The following is a 24,141-nucleotide window of genomic DNA, read 5'->3' on the forward strand; positions in this document are numbered from 1 at the left end:
GCAGGGGGAGAGCGAAAGAGGGTTGTCATTGCTCTGCATGCCAGCGGAAGGAGGGCTGGAAACTTACTGGGAAGCTGTTAACTTGAGTGGGTACAGTCACTTTGTTTTAGATGTTTTATTGGTAAACATTTTAAGTAGTGAAGAACTGATGGGCACGATAGCAAATAAACTTGGCAAATAATCAAACTGACTGACTTAAATAAGATCTCTAGTACACGATAGATGTATCAGAATAAATCATTCATCTGAAGTGTGTACTTGGAAATAAAGTAAAATAGAATAGAATAATTAAGCAATTTTTGTCTCAGAATAATATCCATATGGTACAGTCGCTCAGAAAGAATTACAGATAATGAATAGTATGGCAGATTGCTTGTAACAAGTTTCTTGGACCAAAATTCTTAAGGTTTCCATACAACCAAAGAAGCACAATATTTTTGATCAGCTTATTTTTGCTTATTCTAGATAAAGACTTTTTTAAAGCTAACTGTTCTCAGCCATGCTTTCTTCAGTCGTACAAATTGGTGTAGGCAAATCTTGCCGATACTTTTGATGGGATCGGATGGATTTGTCCACTAATAGGCGTGTAGGTTTTTTTGTTGCATGTCCTCGAAACTACAGAAAATTAAGTGGCCTTCTCTGAGGGAACTGCAGTGGCTGTTTCAGTGTATTTAGGCAGGAGAACTATTTCCTGACAGATAAAACAGAGTTAAAAATTGCCCCCTAGGAAAACTGAATGCGATCCCTTCTGTGTAAGTGACGTTGTGAAAACAGCCTGTGTGGAAAGCTGGGCCTGTGTTGGTGGGTGTCGGGAAGCCTTCCACCAGGACCAGGCACAACCAAAAACTCACGTGAGCTCTTGAAGTACTTTTTTGGTCTTCATCAGTGAGAGCTTTTTAAGTGGAAATAAAGCTACATAGCATTTCATGAAGTGGGAAATAAGCTTTTGAAGCTACAGTACAAGATAACGTCATGTTCATTCTTGCAGTTTCCCATTCCAGCATTGTCTAATGTCATGCTTGTGTTTGTACTTCTGCTCGTCTGTTGCTAGCATTGTGTGTTGACTTTGTTGGTGCGCCGTGTGTGTTCACTTCAGTGACAGCATCAATGTATGTAGGTGATAAATTCGTGTTTACGTAGACGCCTTTTGAAAGAGGACAGTGAGTATTGCGTCTGTCCTGTAACCTCACCTGCCAGTTGGCACAGTGCAGTGGAAGTCGTGCCATGTGGGCAGGAGAAATGCTGTCCTGAAACACGGGCAGGCACCACATGGCCAGGAACACAGTTCTTTGCGTTGCCTGGCGTCCACTGGGGTGCCTGCAGCGGGTGAATCTTACTCCAGGCTTCTCTCCGTGCAGGATCATTCAGGTCACTGTGGATCCTAGAAGGCAGCTGGGTCCCAGAACCTGGTTCTGCGGAAAGCAATATCTTTCTATGGCTTTTTTTTCTGTGTCGTAAAGAAAGGGCAGAAACTGCTGGTTATCTAAACTGCACGTTTGTTGTAGTGGGAAAAATGTCTTCAGTGGGAACTAGTGTATCTTACGGGGATAAGTGGCAGGGAGACAATACACTTTAAATAAGATCTTACCTTTTTGGTTGGGTGATGAGCTGTGAGCTGGGTAGCTTGCAGAAAGCTGTTCCCAAAGACAGGACTAATTAAGTGTGGAGTTCTTCCCAGAGAAACAATACCCTTATGTCCTTATGTACTTTGCCACAGTGGGAAATACTACAAACTGTTGAAAGGCAGTGCTGAGGTTAGCTGAGAACACGTGTCGTCCTCTAGCTGACTGGGGTACGCAGTCTCGAGTTGTCTGCTTAATCAGCTCGCGGTCAGCCTTGAGAATTGCAGACTGTGCTTGGCAGTTGGAGATGATACAGCATACAGCACATCACCTTAAAAAAAAAAAAGGCAATGCTCTTTGGGGAGGTGTGGTATTAAGAACCCATTAGTACTTAAGTTTATTAATTGAAAGTCTGTCCATCTGTTTCATTGAAAGGCTAAGCCAAGTTGAGTTCTCTGTAAGAGACTGCCCTTCCTCAAAGTGGGCTGAGAGTCCCTCGAGGTTTCAGGGCAGGGAGAAAATCTGGGGGCTGTGTAACTGCTAGGAGAACTTGTACGCGCTGTAAGCACATTTAAAGCTCATACCATTTGAAGAAACCCTGCAGAATTTTGTTGTTCAACGTAGTTTAGGTGAGTGATGGGGGTCCAGCTGTATTTCTGCAGTCCTGGTTGACTGTCATGAGCCAAGAGTTGCAGCAAGGCTTTGCCTCTTGAGTGGAGCAGCCTGCTGTATGTGGTAGCCCCAGCAAGTGTTTGACAGGCCAGTAGCTGTGATGCCAGGGTGACTACTGAACGAAGGAAATAGCCTTAATGTCTGTATCTAAAGGTGAACCTGCTTACAGAGCAAAAGGCACTCGCACCTGCCAAGCTAACCTAGGGTCAGCCTTTCACTGTGAAAGTGTTAGCTAGGATCTGAATGCAGTGATTCAGAGAAAAGGGCAAAAGTACAAGTTTCTTCTTTTGAGCCCTTGTCCAATTTGATAGTATATTGTCTTTAACATTTTCAAAGGGGTAAAATAGCTGGAGATTTTCTTCAAGTGTCTTTGCAAATATGAACCCTCATGATATTACTCTTCCAGTTGTACTGAGGAAGAGCAGTGTTTGAAAATAGCAGGCCTTGGAGATAGCTGAAGTACCAGTAGCTTTCAAAAATCTTTATCTCACTTTGTTTTTCCCTTTTGGCCTTGAGATGTATTTAACTCCTTTTCCCCGAGTTTTGCTACCGGTTCTAATCAGAGTGTTCTTTTAAAAAGTAAAAACGAAATATTTTTTCCCAAGAACTTGCGGTGTTTGTCCTTATACAACTTGTAGTTAATTTACAGAAACAAAAAGGAATTACATGTCCTGCTTTTTGCTAAATAACCATATGAGCTATCCAAAGCTTTAGAGTTTGCTTAAAAAACAAAACACACAAACTGCTGTGAGTAACTTCAATAGTGTGCTTCCAGATATATTTGAGATGTACAAACTTCTGCCAGTTTTTGTTTCGGAGGGGTATTGTTTTACTGGTTTTAATGTAAAACCTCCAGTATTGCTTGTAAGAATGAACTTACAGTGATTGGTTGAATTCAGACTCTGAAATCGCATGCATACAAACATTATACTCATACTACATTAGAGTAATGGTATTTTTAAAAACAAAATGATTTAGCATGTCCAGGGAGGCCAGTTGTGATAATTTTCACCTTGTTCCTTGAAAGTTTATTCTGGGATATAAACTGGCTTTCTGATATGAGTTGTTTAACCTTCATGCAGATTTTTTTTAAATCACTTATTTGCAGGTGTTGTTCTAAAGGATAACAACTATTGATTTACGTTACATTTTTTTCCGCAGTAAAGCCTGTTTTCTTGTTTTGCAGTGTTGTTTTTTTTTTGGTGAAAACTCAGTATGTTATTCCTATATTGATGATCAGTTACATGCTAGTAACACCTCCATTTACTAACTGGTTTTGCATTGCTCACTAAGGCCCATATTTTATTATGTAAATGTTCATTTGTGGATTAGTAATGACTTTAACAAATGGCAGACAGTGTGGTATAGAGCTATTCCTAACTGTATTTTATTTTTCACTTCTGGAAGTAACTTGTCCTTATATCTCGTGTGGACATCTAACTGAAAATATACTTGAGAATGTCCTGATACATGGCACTGACACACTGGAGTGCATTTCCTTTGCATGCGGTTGTATTAATTAATCAATTTTAATCCCAATGTGAATTTAAGGTCACCTTTTAAAAAGCAGGTTAGACATGCAAATTTTTTAACACAGGAAAATACATTTGGGATTGTCATTTAAGTATGTTGCATTTATAAGTGAAAATGTGAATCCCACTCCTGTTATACCCCTACATAAAAAAAAAATATTTTTCTCTTTATAGAACTGACAGTGCATCAGCTGACCAGGACAATTTAAAATACTCTTCATCCAGAGATCGGGGCAGTTCTGCCTCCTATGGATTACAACCCTCAAATTCAGCTGTGGTGTCTCGACAAAGACACGATGATATCAGAGTCCACACTGACATACAGAATGAAGAAAAAGGTACACAGATTGCTGTTTCATGTGTAATTAATGAGGGGACATTTAGAGAAAGGCAGTAAACTTGAAATGGTTGAGAAACCTTATTTCCTTTAAAAAAAAAAAATGCAGTGAGCTGATACAATTCCCTTTATCAGGGATCAAAGAAAAGCTGTGGCTGATGTGAGTGGTGAGACAATATGCCATCGCATTAAGCGAAGAATATGAGAGAAGTCTTAGTATGTTAACAGATTAAGCACGTTTTCCTGAGGAGTATTCTGGATATGTCTGGTCTGGAAGATGTAATTTTTTCCTGCATAGTGTCTGGTGCTTCTGGTATTGAAAATGGGCTGCCTGATTAAATGGACTACTACTCAGGTATACTATTTTTGCAGCTTTACTGCAGCAAATTGAAATCTTAGTTTGGGGATCAGATCTATATTTTGTCGTGAATGGAGACTTCTACTTTTTTCTGCCTGTCTTTTCTTTGGGGAGGGGGGGAATACATTCTCTAGAAAACAGCTGAAAATTTAAAATAGTATCCATTATGAAAAATAAACCTGTATTCAGAATTCTAATACAGAGATGAAATATGAGGATTTTTTTACTTGCACAATCACTTCCTAGGCCACATTTTCTTCAGACATGCGAGATCAGTGAACTCCAAATCTCAGGGTAATATTAGTGTCAAGTTTTTATTCTGGAACCTCAGAAGCATTTACACTCCCCCATCTTGTCTACTCTGTAACTTTTGTAAACAACTGCATTCTGCAACTCAGGGAAAGTTACAGCCAAGTGCAGTGATGCAAATTTATTTTTTACAAGTAATAAGTTCTGTGAGTAGGGTAAATGAGCATGAAACAGGTATTTGTTTATATGCATACCTTGTTGAACCTTCAAAGCTTGTTAATTTTAGCAGAGAAACTTATTAGAAAGCAGATACATTTATTTATCAGTGTGTTTGCTAACATGGAAAGTTCTACTGTGATTCAAATGTGCTAGGTTATTCTTAAATACTTAGAAGTGTGGCAGGAGTATAGTGAAATGGTAAGGTTTATATGAATTCAGGAAGGTAGTTTTTTGTGAAGATGCTGGGGAAGTGCCAGCTGAGAAGAAAATGTACCTCTCTCTCCCTCACGTACTGTATTTTACAGGGCATGCTCTGCTAGCTCAGCACCTTATCTCAGCTATTTTGTTTGATTGTGACTTAAAAAGAGATGATTAGGATATTCTGTGCTGTAAAACCAGAGTTCAGGTATATCTAATTCATTTTTATTTTGGGAGAAACTTGTAAGCTTACAGATGCCGAGTAGTGCCTTTAGCTGAGATTTTTCAGTTATTCTGCTGGAGTCTGCTAACACGGAGTTTTCATCTTAAGAACTTGTAGCTTTTCTCTCCGGGATGACAGTATGTCATAACAGACATAGAATCTTTCAGAAACTTCTTCTCTTTTCCAGTTACTGGTGTTGATAATAAAAATGACTTCCAAGTTGATAATTTCTGGAAGTTCTGTTCTGAAAACCCCCCAGGCTGGGCAGTTCTGCAGCCTCCCTTAGCAGCTTGTTTAGTTCTCCTGGTAAAGAATTGTTTTCTCATAACCAGTTCAAATTTCCCTTGTTACAACTTATGACTGACTCCTGTCCTTTTGCTCTGCATCTCTAAGATTAGTGTTTGTTTTTTTTTTTAAACTATCTTTCACATTAAATAGTGGAAGACTGCATCTAGACCTCTCCCCTTTGTCTTCTGTCCTTTATTTTACAAAATAAGACAGGTGAATTTGCAGATTTAAGTTTTTTAAACTAAATCAAAGGCCTCCTGGGGTTTACTTATATAGATGAGATATTCTCCCTATCAGCATCATTTTTCTGCCTTTTGGTTTTATTACTATATGATGTGCTCAGTCCTTACTGCAAAAAAAGATAATACACTAGTATCCATGTTGCGGTATCTGTGTATTTCTGCTAAAATTAGTAAGTGACATAGCTCATCATGTTCTTATTTGGTCTCAGATTTGATATTTTAATTGAGTTATTTAATTTAAGAGTAATTTTAATTTAAGATTTTGAGAAAATTTTCAGACCAGCAGATAACTGTCTGAAGAGAATAATAATGTAATATTTAGAGCCTTAATGCCTAGAAACCTAATTGACAGCTGTTTCTAATTACTCAAAACAATGGCAATTTTATGTTTGATATTGTTACCAAAGATGTACAATGTATACATTGAGATAACATAGGTTTGGTTTAATTCATTTAAGATAATGTCAAAAATGCTGTAGCAAATACCGATTCCTTAGCAAGCAACCAAAAACAACTAGGATTTTTTTTGTGCGCTAGAGGGAGTGTATGAAATAACTTCAAGAACTCTGTTTGTACTTGGTAGCATGTATATTTTTGACAGTTGATATCTCTGCTCTGAATGCATGATTATCTGACATCTCCAGTTAAATGAATTTCTTTGTTGCTTTGAATTTTAGTGATACACTTCTCTACACTCATAAATACAATTATTGCTGTTAGAAGTCATTTTCTTCATAGGGTGGTTTTGGTTTGTTATGATAAAATGATGTTAAGGTGGCATACGTGCTACTTTGTTTAAAAATCTATTTTAATGTAAATCAAAATAAACATAATTTATATTTACTGTAGGTGTAACTATAACTGAGATTTTGAATATGAGTCTCTGTAATGGTAAGGTAGTTTTATGAGTGTAAAATTGCCCAAACTTCTACTGATAGTTCTCAGCTTCTTTTTATCAAAAAATTTGCCTTTAAGATGACATTTCTTTTTACATCTACTGAAGTCCAGATTCACCTTGATGTTTGGATGTTTTTTATCCATCCTTCAGTCTCAGAAGGTTGCCTCTTCTTACACAGAGCCACCTCTCCTTGCCCCAGGCTTACTTTTATGTATCACTGCAGGTGGAATTGTGGAAATACCTTTTAAAAGAAATTTTGCATATCTTTTGTTGCTCAGGGTTTCATTTTTTTAGGTGATTTTTCACTGTCTCAAGCAGGGAGGGCACTTTAGAAAGCTGGCTGTGCAGCTGGCCTCAAAAGTGAGCTTTAACACATGGAGGGAAGTACTGAAGAGGCTCAGTGGGCAATTTCATTTCTCCACAGTGCAGGGGAAAGACTTGCCCCTCAAAGTGGAGTGGCAGACTGGAAAAAAAAAAAAAACAACACTTGGTTTCACCGTTTGAGTATGTAAATACTTGGGGATCTAGGAGTAAAAACGATTGCATTACTCCAAACGACACACTTATTTCTATTTTGTATCATTACTGAAGATTTACTATGTTTATCTCAAGTGGGAGAATGTAGGATTGCATGCAATTGTTTATGATAATGTCAGTATTAATGTGTGAAAATACTGACTGTTGTATGTTCAAGGAAATTTGTTCAATTTATGTGTTGTCATTTGAATAATCCATGACTTTCTCAAAGCTTTCTGTTATTTTGGCCATTTTACTGACGCTGTGTTGTGAATGTACAATGAAAATGGAGTTGAAATTTGATTTGCATAATCAAGGAGCAAATAAGTGAATGCATCTAGGCCTTGTTTAATAGCAGGTCAATATGAAAGGTCTTGTAAAATACAAGGTCAAAAATAATGAGAACCTAAAATACAACGAAATCTATATGAAAAAAATATTAAAAATAAGCTATTGCAATAGAGTTTCATATTTACTTCAAAGAAAGAACGATCAGATTCCGAATGTGTGACCTGGAAACTTAAAAGATAAAACAATTTTGCATGTGAAAGTGAAAAGGGAAACTTTGCTGTCCATATGAATTAAATAACTCAGAACATGCTACCCTACTAAACATATAGTTTGTTAGCCTGTTTTAATCTCACCTTGCTTTTCCCACAGGTGGCTACAGTGTCAATGGAGGATCTGGGGAAAATACTTATGGTCGGAAGTCGTTGGGGCAAGAGCTGAGAGTTAACAATGTGACCAATCCTGATTTTACCAGTGTTCCGCATGGGAATCGTGCTTTAGCCACAAAAGACATGAGGAAATCACAGGGTAAGAATTCCACAATTTTTCTGGAAAAGGGGTTTTTTTTGGCAACTTTTCGTGTTCAGAATGTGAAAATTTCATTATGGTTAGGCAACCTGTGTGGATTTTTTTTGTAATGTACAATTTGATGATGTTGATAGAAACTGTCATCTTCAGAAATGTTTCTAAAAGAAACACCAAGAAAAAAAAAATAAATTGTTTTATTCCTCTGTAAAGGTAAGGAGTAGAATTTCAGAAAGGCTAAAAGAAAGGTATATTTACTGTTCCCTGCAACGAGACTTCCTGCATGGGTTAGACCTCTCACCTAGAAGGCTTATACTATCAGTTTTTCAATTTCCTTTTAAAAACTTTTGAAACCTTAATCAATGTGGCCAAATTTGGCGAAGAGACCAAGGGCTCCAGGGCAGTGAATATGCTCTTAGATTTGTTGAAAATTGATGCTTCGGTAAAAAGTCACCAATAAAGGGTTCCTAGTGTGGGAAAATGCATAACGGCGAGCTCAGCCGTTATCTGTTCTCACTGGCCTGCAGGTCAACAGTCATCGCATCGTACTAGCTGATTAGTCAGTGGATGTGTACTCCTGAACCAGCCACAATTCATGCTACCTCTTGCTCAGCTGAAGATTAGAGATCAGGGAGGAGCTGGAGGCATAAGAGGAGGAAACGAAAGGAAATCTGGAAGGGTCTTGCAAGAGGGTGCAAGAATGCTGGGCATGTATTTTGAGAAGGAAGGCTTTACTTTTCCCACTGTTTGGGTTTAAATCATGGAGTGCATTTTTTGTTTTGTTGTTTTTTGTTTTGTTTCTTAAAAACTGTTCCAAGGACATTTGAAAGAAAATAGAAACTCGGTTATGACTAAGCACTGTCATTTATTGCATCACTTATAATTTATAAGTGGTAGCTGAGCCACTGACAAAAAAACTGACTACTCTATGCCAGATACTTTTTAAACATACAGGGACGTGGGGTTTTACATTTCAGAAGTGAAAGAAAAGCCTATTCAGTGTGCTTTGCAGGTGGAGGAACTGAGGTGTAAGCAGTGACATGACTGCTGGAAAGGCCTGATCTTTGGAATGGGTTAAACTCACATTTTGTAATCCTGTTCTGATGTCTTGACATTAAAATTTTTCAGTGTTCTTAGTGTCTTAAGTCACATACGTGCAGAGGAAAGAGAATTGTCCAACAGAACTAAGTATAAATAATACTTGTGAAATTGTGAGGGAATTTGCTGTTAGTATTGGCAGGAAATTCATACTGTTCTATGTATGTGAGCACCTCTTTAATCAGTAAAATGTTAGCAATCTTGTATGGCTGAAGTCGCTACCTATGACTTGTATGCTTGTGTATGTATTTTGTCCTTCTCTAGATGTCAGATTTTGAGTCTCCTTGTTAACTGGGGTGTCTTCGTGATGCTTTTAGGTTTCAGTAAGTCATTTTGATTTTTTTCATAGCTTCTGTAAATAAATTGGGATTATGTTGCAACAGGATCCTTGAAAATAATTTTATGTTTTCCTGTCTGATAGGTGTGTGCATTCAGAAAGTTTAAATACAAATAGTTGTCTTCTGTGAGTTAGTTTACATATGGCCGACACTTTGCAGATTTTTCACAAAATGGAAGTCTTGAAATGAAAGTCTTATACAGGTGTTCATTGGCCAGTGCTTTGATAGGATAGAGTCAGTCATGTTGATGGTTATTGTATTCTCTTCTGATATTTTTTTTTAGGTTATGATTATGGCTCAACAGACAGTTAATGGTTATTGTTTTATGGAGTAATGTCAATGTTTATCAGGCAGTAACTGATTTAAAAAAAAAAAAAGCTGCTTTTAGTAAAGAGTTTTGAACAGGATGTCTTGTTCTAGCAGCAGTGAAATGTCTCTCTTCTACCAGTAACCTTGGTGGGTTTATTTACACAGTTCTGGTTTTAGGATTTTTTTTAATGTAGGACACTGCAATGTTTTCAAAATAAATTAGACAGTTTTCCATGAAGAGATTATAAGCAAAAAGATGAACACAGAGAAGACAACCCTAAGAAGATGCAAGATGTGGATTTAACTAATTCAAGGTTTCAAGAAAACTGGACTAATTCAGGAAAAAATAACAAAAAAAAATTGGCTCTTCTGAAACTGAAGAGCTAAATAACATTATTCAGGGGATAGGAGATAACTTGCAAAGATCTAGAGTCTGTTTATAAAAAAAAGTTATTTAGTAATACTAACTTTAAGTATTTTCCAAATCACTGTATCCTGTTTTGCCCTTCAAGAGCAGTATCTAGTGACCTAACCCAGCTGATGCTGGTGTACTTTCCCTCATGCTTGCGAAGTGTCAGGGGTCAGCACAAGCTGGGAGTTACAGAAGAGGCAGGTGACACGTACTGTGGTCCTGGTTAGTGTTCAGCAGAGTGTAGCTGGAAACACTGTAGAGTAGACATTTCTCTTTCTCATGAGCCACATCTGTTTTCTTGAAGAGGAGAGGACTGTGTTGAGGGGCTGTCCGTGCATTGAATTATTCAAGGATAGATTCATCGTTTTGTTTTGAGAGGCTTTGTGTGTGGACAGTGTAGCAGTGAAGGACGTGTAGATTCTGTTCAGCTTACTGAATGAAAGCTTAATGTATGACAAGATACTTTCCTAGCAGAGTGTTCACATGGAATTATTTATGGATAGCAGTTGCACATTTTGTTATGCGTACTGTAGTCTGAATTAATTTCCACCCTAACCAAGCTTTTAAAGAACTTTCATTCTTGTTTATGTATGTTTTGTCTCCAAACAATTCCATTTGAACTTTAAAAAAAACACATTTTTTTCCTAAATGTCTAGTGACCTCCTACTACTGCCCAAGTTTTAAAGAAAATGGTAGATGTGGGATACCGCTGGGCAGGCTGCGTCCTTTGTATCAGTCCTCTTCTTTCCTTTCCAAGGCTGATATGAATTCTTTTTCCCATATGGGTCACTGTACCAGCTCCCTTTTTCTGAAGTTTGGCTATGTATTGGCCATTGGCAGGCAAGCCTTCAGCTACAGCTGCTAGCTGAACTCTGGGCAGAAATAAAAGGTGATCCTCAGATGAGCAATCATCTAGTGTGGATTGTAGTTCTTGGGATGGCAGCATCATTCAGGAAGACCTCAAATATAGCTTCAGAAGATGTCTCTTCTGATCATGATTCCTTGTGTGATTCTCACCAGCCACGCAGCTTTCCCTCCACTACCGAAGACTGCAGCTTCAAGATAAAGCAAGGGAAAATAAATGTAATTCTTCCTCAGTGGATATGAATGCCTTAGTCTTCTGTAAAATCAGCAACATCTTGAAACAAGCTCTTTTCATACCTGTCAGATAACATCTCAGCATGTGTTATGTAGATGTTCTAGCTAGGAACAAAATGTATATTTGATCCTCATACTCATCTTGCTATTTTAATGTTTGCTAAGCCTCCCTAATCTTTCAGAATGTCAGGTGTCTTCAAAGTTCATTGCTTAAACTGATGCCTGGTGAGAAACCGATTATTAAAGCTGATTTTATTCATACTCTCTTTTAAAATTCAAAAAATAAAGACCTGGAAGTAAGGTTGAGAATATTCTTCATGACCATAATGCAGAAGGTATTCTCGTGGGAATGACTGATGTGTTACATAGCAGAGAGATCAGTCATCTGTGGTAGACCTCTGTGTTCTCGTAATAGTCAGTGACTAAGAAAATCTTCATGTTCCATGAATCTTCTGATCTTTATCACCACAAAAATATCTAATGTCAATCTTTTGAAAAGAAACCTTGCTTCTTTTGTGCGAAAAATGGAGAGGAGTTACTCATATGACTTTAGGAAGAACGTATTGCAATTGATATCTAAATCAGGGAAATTGGGTTGCGACCTTCTTCACTAGTATGAGTAGCTCTGCTGGTCAACTTACAGGAAGTGTTTTCTTAAGATGCTGCTATCCATTTTCTTAGGATGCTGCTAGTTCTCCTGTATTAGGATCCACTAAAATAAAAGACTTAAATGAGTAGCCACTGCACCTTTGCACAGATGTATGCTTCTGTTCCTCTACAGATCAAGTGTATACGTTTTCCTTTTCGAAGTAGAACCCTTCTAGGTTTCAGAAGACTAACTGTAATCTGTCTTCTCGTGCCAAAATGACGGAGAAAATGCTATTTCTTGGTGGTTGCTTGGGCTTAAATCTGTTTCTTTGCTTCAAGAAACAGCTTGCTTTTTTTTTTTCCAAAAGGTTTTCTTTAAATATTATTTGTTGAACTGTTTTATTCATATGTTCAGCCAGAAATCCATTTTATAACCTTGATGAGGTTAAATCATTCTACCCAGGTGCTAGTCTGTCCACTGGAAGAGATGAAGTATATTGGTAGCTAAATTGTTTTTTATTTTCCTCATATTAGCTTTAAAACAAATTAAGTTTATTGGCTTTTTTCCTAAATTACTATTAAGTCTTATTGAGTATGCAAATGCCCATTTTAGGCAATATAGTTATTGTTGATAGAACACTGTAGAAACAAGAAATAATTGCCTTTTCTTTTCCAGAGCGATCGTTGTCTTATTCTGACGAGTCTCGACTGTCAAATCTTCTTCGGAGGATTACTCGGGAAGACGACAGAGACCGAAGACTGGCTACTGTAAAGCAACTGAAAGAATTCATTCAGCAACCAGAAAACAAACTGGTTAGTAGTTTTTACTTTTCCACAGCACTGGGGCATTTATCTTTTTACAAAACAGTTTTTTTTTTTTTTTAAATTTGAGTATTGGGGTACGTTTATGGGGAATATTTTATATCCAGTAAAGGGAAGTGTGTTCCTGGATTGTCTGTTCTTTCTCTGGCATTCAGTAAACTTTCTATTGCTTGATTATTTATGACAAACTGCCCTACTGAATATGTTAGCTGCAGAAATAAATCTGGCATTCGTTTGTTTGTTTTTGACTGGTCTTTTAAATATCCTCTAGATCCTTTAGCAAGAAAATAAGGAAGAGGCAAACCAAACATGCTGCTATCTTGTTCAAGAGCTGTTTCTGTATTTTAAATTAAAAATGTGCAGATATTTTTACAGTCTCACACATAGCTTGTCTTATAGTTACTGAGCTTTCTGGCTAAATGTATACAAAAACTGAGTTACAGGAGAAATTCTCTCACTGTCTTATCCAGGAGCATGCTATCCCCATTTGGATTGTGTAGCATCCTCAGATGAACATCAGTGTTTCTTTCAGTAGCTTCCTGTATGCTGGGCAAGGAAGAAGAGTCAGTCTAATCCTTTGGAGTAAACATGACGCCTTATTTTTGGAAGGACGATTATTTGTGTGGTACAAGCCAATAGGCTCTCCTGAGAGGAAGAATGGAAATACTAAAAATACTTTGATTCCATGGTTTATATTCAAGTAAAGAGTCTTTTTATAATTAGTCTTACAGTAATTTGCACTTAAATCTGAATCTCACTTGGAATAAAATTGCTCAAAGCAATTAGCTGTCAGTTAATTAACTGACCATTAACTGTCAGCCTTTGTACCATTATGGTACTGCAAGCAGAGGTTAACTTCAGAGAACACGAGAAGTGAACGGTGCTGTTTTGCTGTAGTATTTCCTCAATAACTGCTCAATAGGAAGAGTCTGTGACATAGTCAATGTGTGCTCATAACTGTGATGGAGACTGGTAGAGCAAGTAGGAGGCTTCACACCACTTTGACATCTTTTTGGTAATTTGAGTTCAAGGCATGTGTACGGTTATTTTAAGGCAGCTGTTGTAATGGGTATTTGTCCAGATTCGGGTTGCAAGTCTGACAGCACATTACTGGTTTTCATGAAGAAAGCTGCAATCTCATGGAAAAGAAATTGCATTTTGATTAGCTTTTTTAAAACCAGGAATATCGCAGAATTTTCATAAATACAGAATTCTTCCATGAGGATGGCAGCATCTTTGTTAAACTCTGTTGCATGTAACATCTTTGGCTAAGGCTCCACAAAGGCTTTGCTGATACAAAAAATCACTTTGCTTCCATTGAGTTGCTTTTGGACAGAGGAACAATTTCTAACACTGGGAGTTGCAGAGATTTGATGCTACAGGTTTGCTGTTTGATAGGCAGTGAATTTGTCAATATTTATGTACAAAGATAAGTTTACAGTGAGAGGAGTGGAAAAGTGTGACAGTTGCAGCCCCTGTTTTTCAGTAATTGATGCATACTTATCTATTTTGCCATCTGTTTTTGAAATTTGCGAGCTTAAACTCTGTCTACAGGTATTAAAAATTAACTGCAGTATCTTTTGAAAATAGTTGTTTGGTACTGGCTTCTGCTTTTCATTTGTCTTGGTTATAGCAATCATCTTATTAGATACTGATAAATGAAGTTAAGGAAACCTTGAATCCCTAAAGACTCCTGATGTTTATCAAGCATCTGAGGAGAAACAAAATGTGTTCTTTGGAAAAAACTAGGATGTAATGTTCCAGGTGGTGAATATATATTTCGTGTCCTTTAAACTTGAAAGGGAGCCCACAATTTTTCAGCATTGTGTAAAATGAAAAAAGAAAAAAACACCTTTGTATGTGGATCCTCTTTTGTGTGGAAGGAACAAAGTAAGTCTGTTTTCATTAGGCCTTTGTTTTGTTTTTAATGGGTTGTTGAACTCTAATATCCTGAAGTGTTTCTGAAGGATACAGGGGGGATAAAAGTATATCCTAGTGTGGGTATGAATATTTAAAGCTAGTTATTTTGAAGTAAAGTATTAAGAGGTTTTTGTCTGACACCTCTCCCCCTTTTTCTCTTTTTTGAGAACTTAGGAGTTACCTCTGTATTATTTAAAAAGCAGGAGGTGCAAGTTTAAATACCCTGATACACACTTGTAGGCAGTGCTGTGATAGCTTAGTTGCCTGTCTGAAATCTGTCTGCAAAAGTTGACTGTTTCTATCCGTGTTTAAAAGAAGTTGGTTATTTCTCTGAGTCAGTTAACCATTGGTAATTCTGCTCTTTTCCAAAAGGTGTGACACTTAAACGGCGAGACCTGGATTCTGTGCACATAGACATAAGCAGACAGACTGTGTGCAAGCCTAGCTAGTAGTTCAGCTTCTATTTCAAACAAAATCTTTGTTAATACAGGGGCTTGGAAAAGTAAATGTTTTCCAAATTTATTTTTATTTTTTTTAAATTTTGTTCTTGTATTCACAAAACATTTTTTTTGTAAGTTAGGTTCATTTTTATTTTATTTCTTGGGGCATATGGGAATTGCCATTCTGATGCCTAACTCAGTGGTGACAAAGTTTGTACTCACTAGCAGGCAGAATGTTAAAAGTTTGTCACTGAAAAACTTTTTAAAACTTCTCCCAGCTAGCTAATGAGAACAAGATCAGCTATCAAGTGATCCCACAATGTTGAGCATAACATTTTGTAAAGGACGGTGCTTAACCTAGCAGTCATTCTTGCAGTTCTTTACATCATTAAATGTAGTTTAACAGAGTTCTTGTCGGTCTTGAGGTCAAAATGTAGGTGTGTTGAACAAAGTGAAGTAGTAAAAGTAACTGGGCAGTGCCATTGCCATGTAATGGCATTGTGCTCCAGCTTCTGAATTGTATAGATGTCTTTTTTCCCCTCTCTTTTTGTAGCCTCTTCTGCAGGCATCAGGTACTCTTTTAAAATGTCTGTGTGAGTTTTAAGGGGCCAAGTATGCGACCCCCCCCCCCCCCCATGCTCAGAACTTAACACAGTGATGTTATTTAATTTTTGTTAGAAGATTAATGTCTTTCTAAACAAAAGAGAACAGACCTTTTCATTAACCTGTCAAAAGAGCTTCTTGATAATACCTTGTTTGTAATAGTGTTGTAGCTAAATGTATTGTTTTGCAACTTACCTCTAATGTTTTTTCAGTGCGTATTAAGAAAAAAATTCTGATTGTTTACTGAGAATTGGTGGTTCATCAGTAATGTTTCATCCCCAGAAAATAGTACTCCATTTCTCTGTAAGTGTTGCCTAAGGAGAAATTGTAATACTCTAGACTATTATCAGATCAATTAAATATTCTGCTGATACACTCAGTTATTAATGTAGGAGCCTAGGTCTTCAGGAGACGTTCCTGATGAGCTGTATGGTGAGTCTTACGTTTATGATGTAATGTTATTAACAAGAACTAAATTTAGAACAAGACTTGATAGCAGGCTGCCAGTGTATTTTCGTGGCTACTAGAAATAAATATGAAATACAACATGTAGGATAATATTGCAGTATTGCTTAATATAGTTCCTGCTAGTCCGCAGTGGCTATGGAAAGCATAATAGCATTCTATTAGCAAACAGAATTGCCAGGGGTGTTTTTAATGTGGGTGTAAACAGGGCCTAGTTTGCACAAGTTATTGTAGCATTATGATGTTTATGCCTTTTATGTATCCTGTATTATAGGTACTAGTTAAACAACTGGATAATATCCTGACTGCCATTCATGATGTACTCAATGAAAGGTAAGCTAGAAAATTTAAGCAGTTTAGAGGTTTTAAAGAAGAAAAAAAGTAATGGCATTAAGTTCTTGATTTTCAAAAAATCGAAAAGGTTAAAAGAAATTCATTCCCTAGTTTTGCTTGGGCGTGACAAAAATTAGTAATGGAAGAGTATTGGAGGAAAGCTAAGACTCATAGGCATACCAATGATACTGTTAGATTGTCTAGAGTACACTTCATGGAGAAAATTTTATTGTACGTGTGTGGCTTTTATGCTGTAGGTAGCATGAATTCTCAGCTACATTTAATTGGTTAGGTGTAGTATTGTGCTGCTGTGGTTATCTAGCTTTAGAATTGAACTTAAGGTTTTGTACAACTTTTGGTATTTAGTGTTCAGTGCTGTTACCCCAACTCAGCTCTGTGTTAAAAATTTTCTTTCTTGAATAACGCGTTGCAAGTAGATTGGCCAATTTATTCTTTTATTTAAATTTAATTTATTTCATAGAAATAGTATTTCATTGAAAATTTATTTCACATTTTTATTTTAACTTTACGGTCACTGCAGCAGTTAAATAGGAGGGAAGTACTTCATTTATGCATATATTTTTCTGCTTGAGAAAATGTTTGAATTTGTTCTTGGTTTCTTCTGTTCTGCTTTAATGTCTGGAGACTCTACATTTCTTTTTTCTCTCCCTGAAAATACAGTAGCAAATTGCTTCAAGAACTGAGACAGGAAGGAGCTTGCTGTCTTGGCCTTCTTTGTGCTTCTCTGAGCTATGAGGCTGAGAAGATCTTTAAATGGATTTTTAGCAAATTCAGCTCATCCACAAAAGATGAAGTTAAACTTCTTTATTTGTGTGCAACCTACAAAGCACTAGAGACTGTAGGAGAAAAGAAAGCCTTTTCATCTTTAATGCAGGTAAGACTACAAGTTTAAGCAGGAATATTAATGATTTTTCCAGTGCAATGCTTGAATTAACTCTTAAACTAGGATGAACAATAAGTAATACTATGTTGACATAAGTGTAATTAAAACTGGCAGGGAACTTTGAATGGAGTTGTTTGGTTTTGTTAGAAGAAAATGTCAAGTCTTAGTACGTATTTTGATGCTACTTTTTGGTGTATGTTGCAGATCCAAGATGAAGAATCTTGTTGAGAATAATAAAAATCGACAAAAACACAAAAAAAAGTGGAATGCTACACACAGCCTAGTGTGTTAATTGCTTTGATTTGCCACCTCCTATTTGTAGTGTCTAGGTTGAATTTTTTCTGGATCTGGGACAGAACAGGATGTGTGCATCCTTGATCCCGTGGTTCTAGTTTTAAGGGTCTTATTTTGGGTGTAGAACTGCATTCAGGTCTGTGCTCCTGTTTAATATTTTAGTTCCAGAGCCAAAAAGGTTCAGCAGGAGAAACAGACTTAGAAACAACTAATTGTTCTGTGGCTAAGGAATTTAAGAAAACTGTATTTGCAAACTTTGAGTCTGGATATACCATAACTCAAGCAAATGTCCTGTTGAAATGGTTCTTTTGAAGCCCTATATGTGATGCTTTTTACTCTTTTCCTCCCTGCAAAAAGAGTGTTGAGAAGTTTGACTTCAGGTAGCTTGCTAAAAATTGTTGAAAGTTGAGTAAATCCATGTCTTTACATTGTAACTGTTTCACATGTGTTAATGAAGTGAAATGTCTAATAGCTTTGCTTTGCTTTTTACTTTTTAGCTTGTAATGACCAGCCTGCAGTCCATTCTAGAAAATGTGGATACACCAGAGTTACTGTGCAAATGTGTCAAGTGCATACTTTTGGTGTCACGATGTTACCCACACATTTTCAGCACCAATTTTAGGGTAAGCTTCATATGTCCTCTTCATTTTCTCCTAGTTAGAAAACCTGTTGTAACGTATTGGGTAACCAACCTTTTTTTTTTTTTTCCCCCAAAACTGCTTTTCAGGACACAGTGGACATACTGGTTGGGTGGCATATAGATCACACTCAGAAACCTTCATTGACGCAACAGGTGTCCGGTGAGTTTGTCCAGAGCTGCTAATGTCCAGTCTGGCTTGCAGGAGATATGGGTTTACTTACACAGGTTGGGTCCTACTGATGTGGAACTTGACAAAACCAAAATGAGTTTCTGGCTGTGTAACAATACATTTTGGTCCTAATGTTTTAGTAAATTTGTGTTTGCCATTTCATGTTGTAGATGGAAAAATGGGATGTTTATTCAGACTACATGTAAACGTCAGTTCATTTGTGTGACTCCTTAGCAATTTTTAGTAGGTTTACAGGTCAATTCTCAAAAACTAGGAAAAAATGAGCTTGTCTTTGATGCACCTGCAGAATACGTTGTGGTAAAGATATTGTACTTTACAAAAAATGTCGTTTTTGTATATTAACTTGTACCCCTGTTTTAATTGGCCTGGTATTTTTATACAGGGTGGCTGCAGAGCTTGGAGCCCTTCTGGGTGGCTGATCTTACTTTTTCTACCACGCTCTTGGGTCAGTTTTTAGAAGATATGGAAGCATATGCTGAGGTAAGTAAGGCTTTATTATATATACACACCAGTGTTTACTATTATAGATTTTATTAAAAAAATACATAGATGTGACTTATGGATGTATTACATTTTTAGAAAAGGAAATTATAGAATGTTTCTGGGGAAAACAGGATCAAATTCAGAGCATATTCAAAGTGCATAGAATGACAATTCTGGAATGCTCATGGATGGCTAATACTTCCACCGCATCCCCGGGCAGCCTGTTCCAATGCCAAAACACTTTCTGTGAATAAATTCTTCCTGACATCCAATCTAAACCTCCCCTGGCCCAACTTGAGGCTGTTTCCTTGCACCTAGATTATTAATTGCCTATAGTAAGAATATGCATTTACCTGATGAGGTTGGGGAGCTAGGTATATAAAAGTAATTAGCAAAACAGGAATACTTTTATTTTTAAAAACCTAAAGTGAAGACATTTTGCTGTCTTTCCTTGGTAATTTTTTCTAATTGTCCAGCCTCAGAGTTTTTTTGGAAGAAGTGATTATTCATGGGGAGAGAGATTCTTAATGCTTCCATAGTTAATAGTAAACCTGTTTTTTAAACAAAGTAACAGGTTATATTGTGCAGAAAACAAGGTAGCAGGAGCTTAGAAACCTGTTAGAAAACTAAAACAAATTAACAGATACTTTGCTTTGACACTGTAACCTTTGCTTGTTAATACAGTATAGAGTTTATTTGAAGCTGTCATTAAACCAAGACTGTTGGAAGGGATCTTAATGTATGTGTGCTCATGTATATATGCTTATAACTAGATTGGGCTACAGTCTATATGTTAACAGAAGTGCTATTGCCTTGTTTTTACCTGCAGATTCTATGGGTAAGATTGTACTTCCTACGCAGTCTGTTTCACTAAAAGCAGAATAAATCATTCAGTTCTGCTAGTGTACTTATATGTGCACTTAGACTTTATCTTATTAAGTTAGCACAGTAAGTCAGTGCTTATCAGCTTGTCCACTGAACTGGACAATGTGCATATTACGTGTGGAAGAGCCTTAAGGTAATGTGTTACCTTAAATCACGGAGAAGGTGGTTCAAGCTAGTGTGTTTTATTTCGCAGAGGGGTAGACAGTATCTGTCGTAATGAGATCAGCACTTCTGGGAAGGTTCCCAGCACTGTTGCCAGCTGGCATGAGATAGCCTGGTAGTAAACTCAGTCTCCAGATGAAGGTAGCTGCACGTAAACAGTGTATTGGGAATGGCCTCTCAAACATCCTGATGCCAGCCTGAAGCTGGGAATTGCCTGGGAGAGTGGTAAAAGTGTGCAGGCAACTGTTGCAGCAGAACATGCTACAGTGGCTTATAAATAAACCTCTGTTTTCACTTACAAGACAGTCTAAGAGTACTCTGTTGCAGCAGCTAAACTGCTGAACAGAATTTCATTACTGTTCAGTGAGTTGCTTATCTTTGTGTGCCTCTATCCTGTCTTCGTGAAGTTAAATGTGTTGGCTAAATATGTCTACAACTGTGTAATATCTATAATGTGTCTGGGAAATAGACACAGAAAATCAAAATCTGTGATTAAAAATAATTATGTGCATTTATAACTGCTAATTATGTATACTGATATATAAAACGTGCACTGTAGGACCTCAGCCATGTGGCTTCTGGGGAATCAGTAGATGAAGATATTCCTCCTCCTTCTGTGTCCCTGCCTAAACTGGCTGCGCTTCTTCGGGTGTTCAGTACTGTGGTGAGGAGTATTGGGGAACGCTTCAGCCCAATTAGAGGACCTCCAATTACGGAAGCATATGTAACTGATGTAAGAATTCAAGCTTTTGTTTTTCTTTGTTGCTGACATGATTTATCACCATACAATGACAGTTTTTTTACTGTTGAGTTTATTTAGGTTGTGTGCATGTTTGTTAGTTGATAAATGTGTATTCTCAGCTTTAAGCAAATGTATTTCCTTTAAGAAATATGCTGTGGGAATTGTATTAAATATTAAGGCATACATTGTGACAGTGAGGTATTGGAATCATGTAGCAGTAACCAACGTTTTTTTGTAGGCATTTTGATTTTATGTAGCAAGATTTGTGTCTGTGTTATTTGTCTTTGTTACCATTTATTCAAATTCAAATTGTGTGATTTATAAAATGTAGTTTTTACTTTATTCATGCTGAAATTGTATCTAAGCTAAATATAACAGCGAAGTCCTTTTGTTCTAGAGAGAACTTCTGTTGAGTTTTCATTATTCTACATGATATTGTACAACATGAAAAGTCACTTCTATACTTTTGCAACAGGACCTGTAGAGGGTGTAAATGACTTCTAAATAGATTTAACAAAGTAAAAGTATCTTGTTGCTGTTGTTGGATGAGCTGTACAATTGGAATATATTCCTCTGCAGAATTCTGTTAGAGACAGAAAAACTTCTTTAATAAATAATGGTATGGATTTCCCAATTAAAGCCAAGATAGTTATGTAACTTGTCTTAATCTACAGAGGATTCTGGTGATGCAAGAAGGTTTATCTAGGCCCTTAACTGAGTAAGAAATCAAGCAAAGGTACATTTATTTTCTTACACTTTGGAGCGTAATGCCATGATGTACATTATTCAGAATATTCTTTTAACAGAATATACCTTGCCGCAGATATTATGAGATAGGATATCAAACGGAAGTTCAGTATAATTAAATAGCAAGTAGTTACTCCTTTTTTTAAAAATTGATCTTAATTTAGGTTCTTAATTTCCAGGTTCTGTACAGAGTAATGAGATGTGTGACTGCAGCAAATCAAGTGTTCTTCTCTGAAGCAGTACTCACAGCTGCCAATGAATGTGTTGGTGTTTTACTTGGTAGTCTAGATCCAAGTATGACTATACACTGTGACATGGTTATCACATACGGATTAGATCAAATGGAAAATTGTCAGACGTGTGGCACTGATTATATCATTTCAGTCCTGAATCTGTTGACACTGGTTTGTACTTATTTATTATTATTAATGTTTTCCCATTGGAAAATGTTATTTTTTAAGCAAAATGTTTTTTTCTGCATATGTTTTACATATATTTATTTAAAATTCTTCCTGACCACAAGCAAGAAATCCCTCTGTTTTAATTCTTTACTGTATAGCTTATGCTGCTAGCTTGTTCATGCTATTGGGTTGTTAACATGGCTTTTAGTTTTTAGTATGAGTGCTTTTTTCCTCTGTTGCTTGACTGTTGGTCTCTGCAGTTGATACCACCATCTGATGAATTTCAGAACCTTAGTGCTAATATGTGCTATTTATCTACTGTATATCTGCTTATGCCGTGACCTGAGAAATCAAAACATAGCTCTTAAAAGTAGGCCATAAGTTTTGAAAGCCCATATGGATGCAGGTTAATCAAGCAATTTTCTCTCTTAGCTGTCACGTTAAAGCCTGAAAGTAATTCTCTGTATGTGTATTTGGGAAAGCAAATACAAAATACTTGTGTTACTGGGAAGCTTTTTTCTAAATATAGCATATAGAGGCTAGAAAAACAGTATTTTGATTCAACTTTAATAATCTGTTGTAATAAAAAATTGGATACTTAAAAGTATTTATTTTGTGTTTGTTCTCCAGATTGTTGAACAAATAAATACAAAGCTACCATCTTCGTTTGTAGAAAAATTATTTATACCAGAGTCTAAACTACTTGTACTTCGTTATCATAAGGAGAAAGAGGTAAGAGTGACTTTACAGATGTATTATAACAGTCTTAATGCATTTGTTAAAATATATTTCTTAAGCTGGAAAATTCTATTCATCTTAAATAAGCTATGAGAAAGCAGATGTAGCTAGTTCTTGCTTTTGGCATTTAGATTTGATACGGAATTGGTAAGTTTACAGTCATACCAGATAGAGAGGTCTGTAGTTAATGTGGCGTTCATACTTGGTGTGCACTATGTGGGTGGTCTAGAAAGCTATCCACAGATTCTGTGAGTGAGTAGTGCTTAATTACAGAGAGATGAAGATAGGTGCAAGTACTAGACCAGGCTATTCATAGATAAAGAATCACAGCTTTTAATTCTGTGTTGGCAATTAATATTTTTTATGATTTGTTGTGGTTTAACCTGGCAGGGTGCTTAGCTGTTTGTTCACTGTCCCTTACCCACACAGTGGGATGGAGGAGAGAATTGGGAAGGGGAAAAAAAAAAAGCTTGTTGGTTGAGATAAAGAGTTTAATAGGACAGAAAAGGAAGAGAAACAATAATAATAATTATAATAATAGTAATAATAATATGTACAAAGCAAGTGATGTACAATGCAATTGCTCACTGCCTGTTGACCGATGCCCAGCCCTTCCCCAAGCAGCAGTCCCCACTCCCCCCACTGGCCAGCCACACCAATTACTCAGCATGATATTGCATGGTATGGAGTATCCCTTTGGCCAGTTTGGGTCAGCTGTCCTGGTTCTGTGCCCTTCCAACTCATTATGCACCTCCAGCCTCCTTGCTGGCAGGGCGGTATGAGAAGCTGAAAAGTCCTTGGCTTAGCGTAAGCAGTGCTGTACAACAATTAAAATATGAGTGTGTTATCAACACTATTCTCATCCTAAGCCCAGAACACAGCACCATACCAGCCACTAGGAGGAAAATTAACTCTATTCTAACTGAAACCAGGACATACTTTCAGACTAATCAGTTGTTTCTTTATTTTTATACTCCCAAGGTTGTTGCAGCAGCCCATGCTGTATATCAAGCAGTACTGAGCCTGAAGAACATTCCTGTTCTGGAGACTGCTTACAGGTTGATTCTAGGAGAAATGACCTGTGCCCTAAATAGTCTTCTCTATAGTTTACATCTTCCCGAGGCCTGTTCTGAAATCCAGCATGAATCTTTCAAGAAGCATGTATTCAGTGTGGACAATGCAAAGTTTGTTGTTATATTTGACCTCAGTGCCCTAAGTACTATTGGAAATGCTAAAAATTCATTAATTGGGGTGAGTAAAAAATATACAGATTGTTTTTAGTACTTCTTGCGCAAACTCACTTTAATTTAAAATATATCATAATACATTTCACTAGTAGTATGTATGTATAATTAAAATGATCATATTTGTTTCCTAATAGGTTATAGAAAAAGACATTCAGAACTAAAACCTGGAGGAAAT

At 36.8% G+C, this 24,141-nt stretch overlaps 1 protein-coding gene across 5 annotated transcripts in view; it reads left to right on the forward strand.

The window, feature by feature from the left end:
- Nucleotides 1–24,141, forward strand: part of SMG1 (SMG1 nonsense mediated mRNA decay associated PI3K related kinase) — an 87,545-nt gene that overhangs the window by 25,147 nt on the left and 38,257 nt on the right. For 4 of the 5 annotated variants that reach the window (XM_048061409.2, XM_048061416.2, XM_048061421.2 and 1 more), the window contains exons 2-13: nt 3,941–4,104; nt 7,955–8,110; nt 12,627–12,763; nt 16,475–16,533; nt 17,215–17,428; nt 18,229–18,354; nt 18,459–18,531; nt 18,944–19,041; nt 20,651–20,824; nt 21,760–21,984; nt 22,612–22,713; nt 23,701–23,970. In XM_048061409.2, the coding sequence (XP_047917366.2) occupies nt 3,941–4,104; nt 7,955–8,110; nt 12,627–12,763; nt 16,475–16,533; nt 17,215–17,428; nt 18,229–18,354; nt 18,459–18,531; nt 18,944–19,041; nt 20,651–20,824; nt 21,760–21,984; nt 22,612–22,713; nt 23,701–23,970 (1,798 nt within the window). The remainder of the gene's footprint in view (nt 1–3,940; nt 4,105–7,954; nt 8,111–12,626; nt 12,764–16,474; nt 16,534–17,214; nt 17,429–18,228; nt 18,355–18,458; nt 18,532–18,943; nt 19,042–20,650; nt 20,825–21,759; nt 21,985–22,611; nt 22,714–23,700; nt 23,971–24,141) is intronic. The other variant, XM_048061432.2, reaches the window with a different exon arrangement.

Source organism: Anser cygnoides, chromosome 15 (genome assembly GCF_040182565.1).
Source record: "Anser cygnoides isolate HZ-2024a breed goose chromosome 15, Taihu_goose_T2T_genome, whole genome shotgun sequence".
NCBI lineage: Eukaryota > Metazoa > Chordata > Aves > Anseriformes > Anatidae > Anser > Anser cygnoides.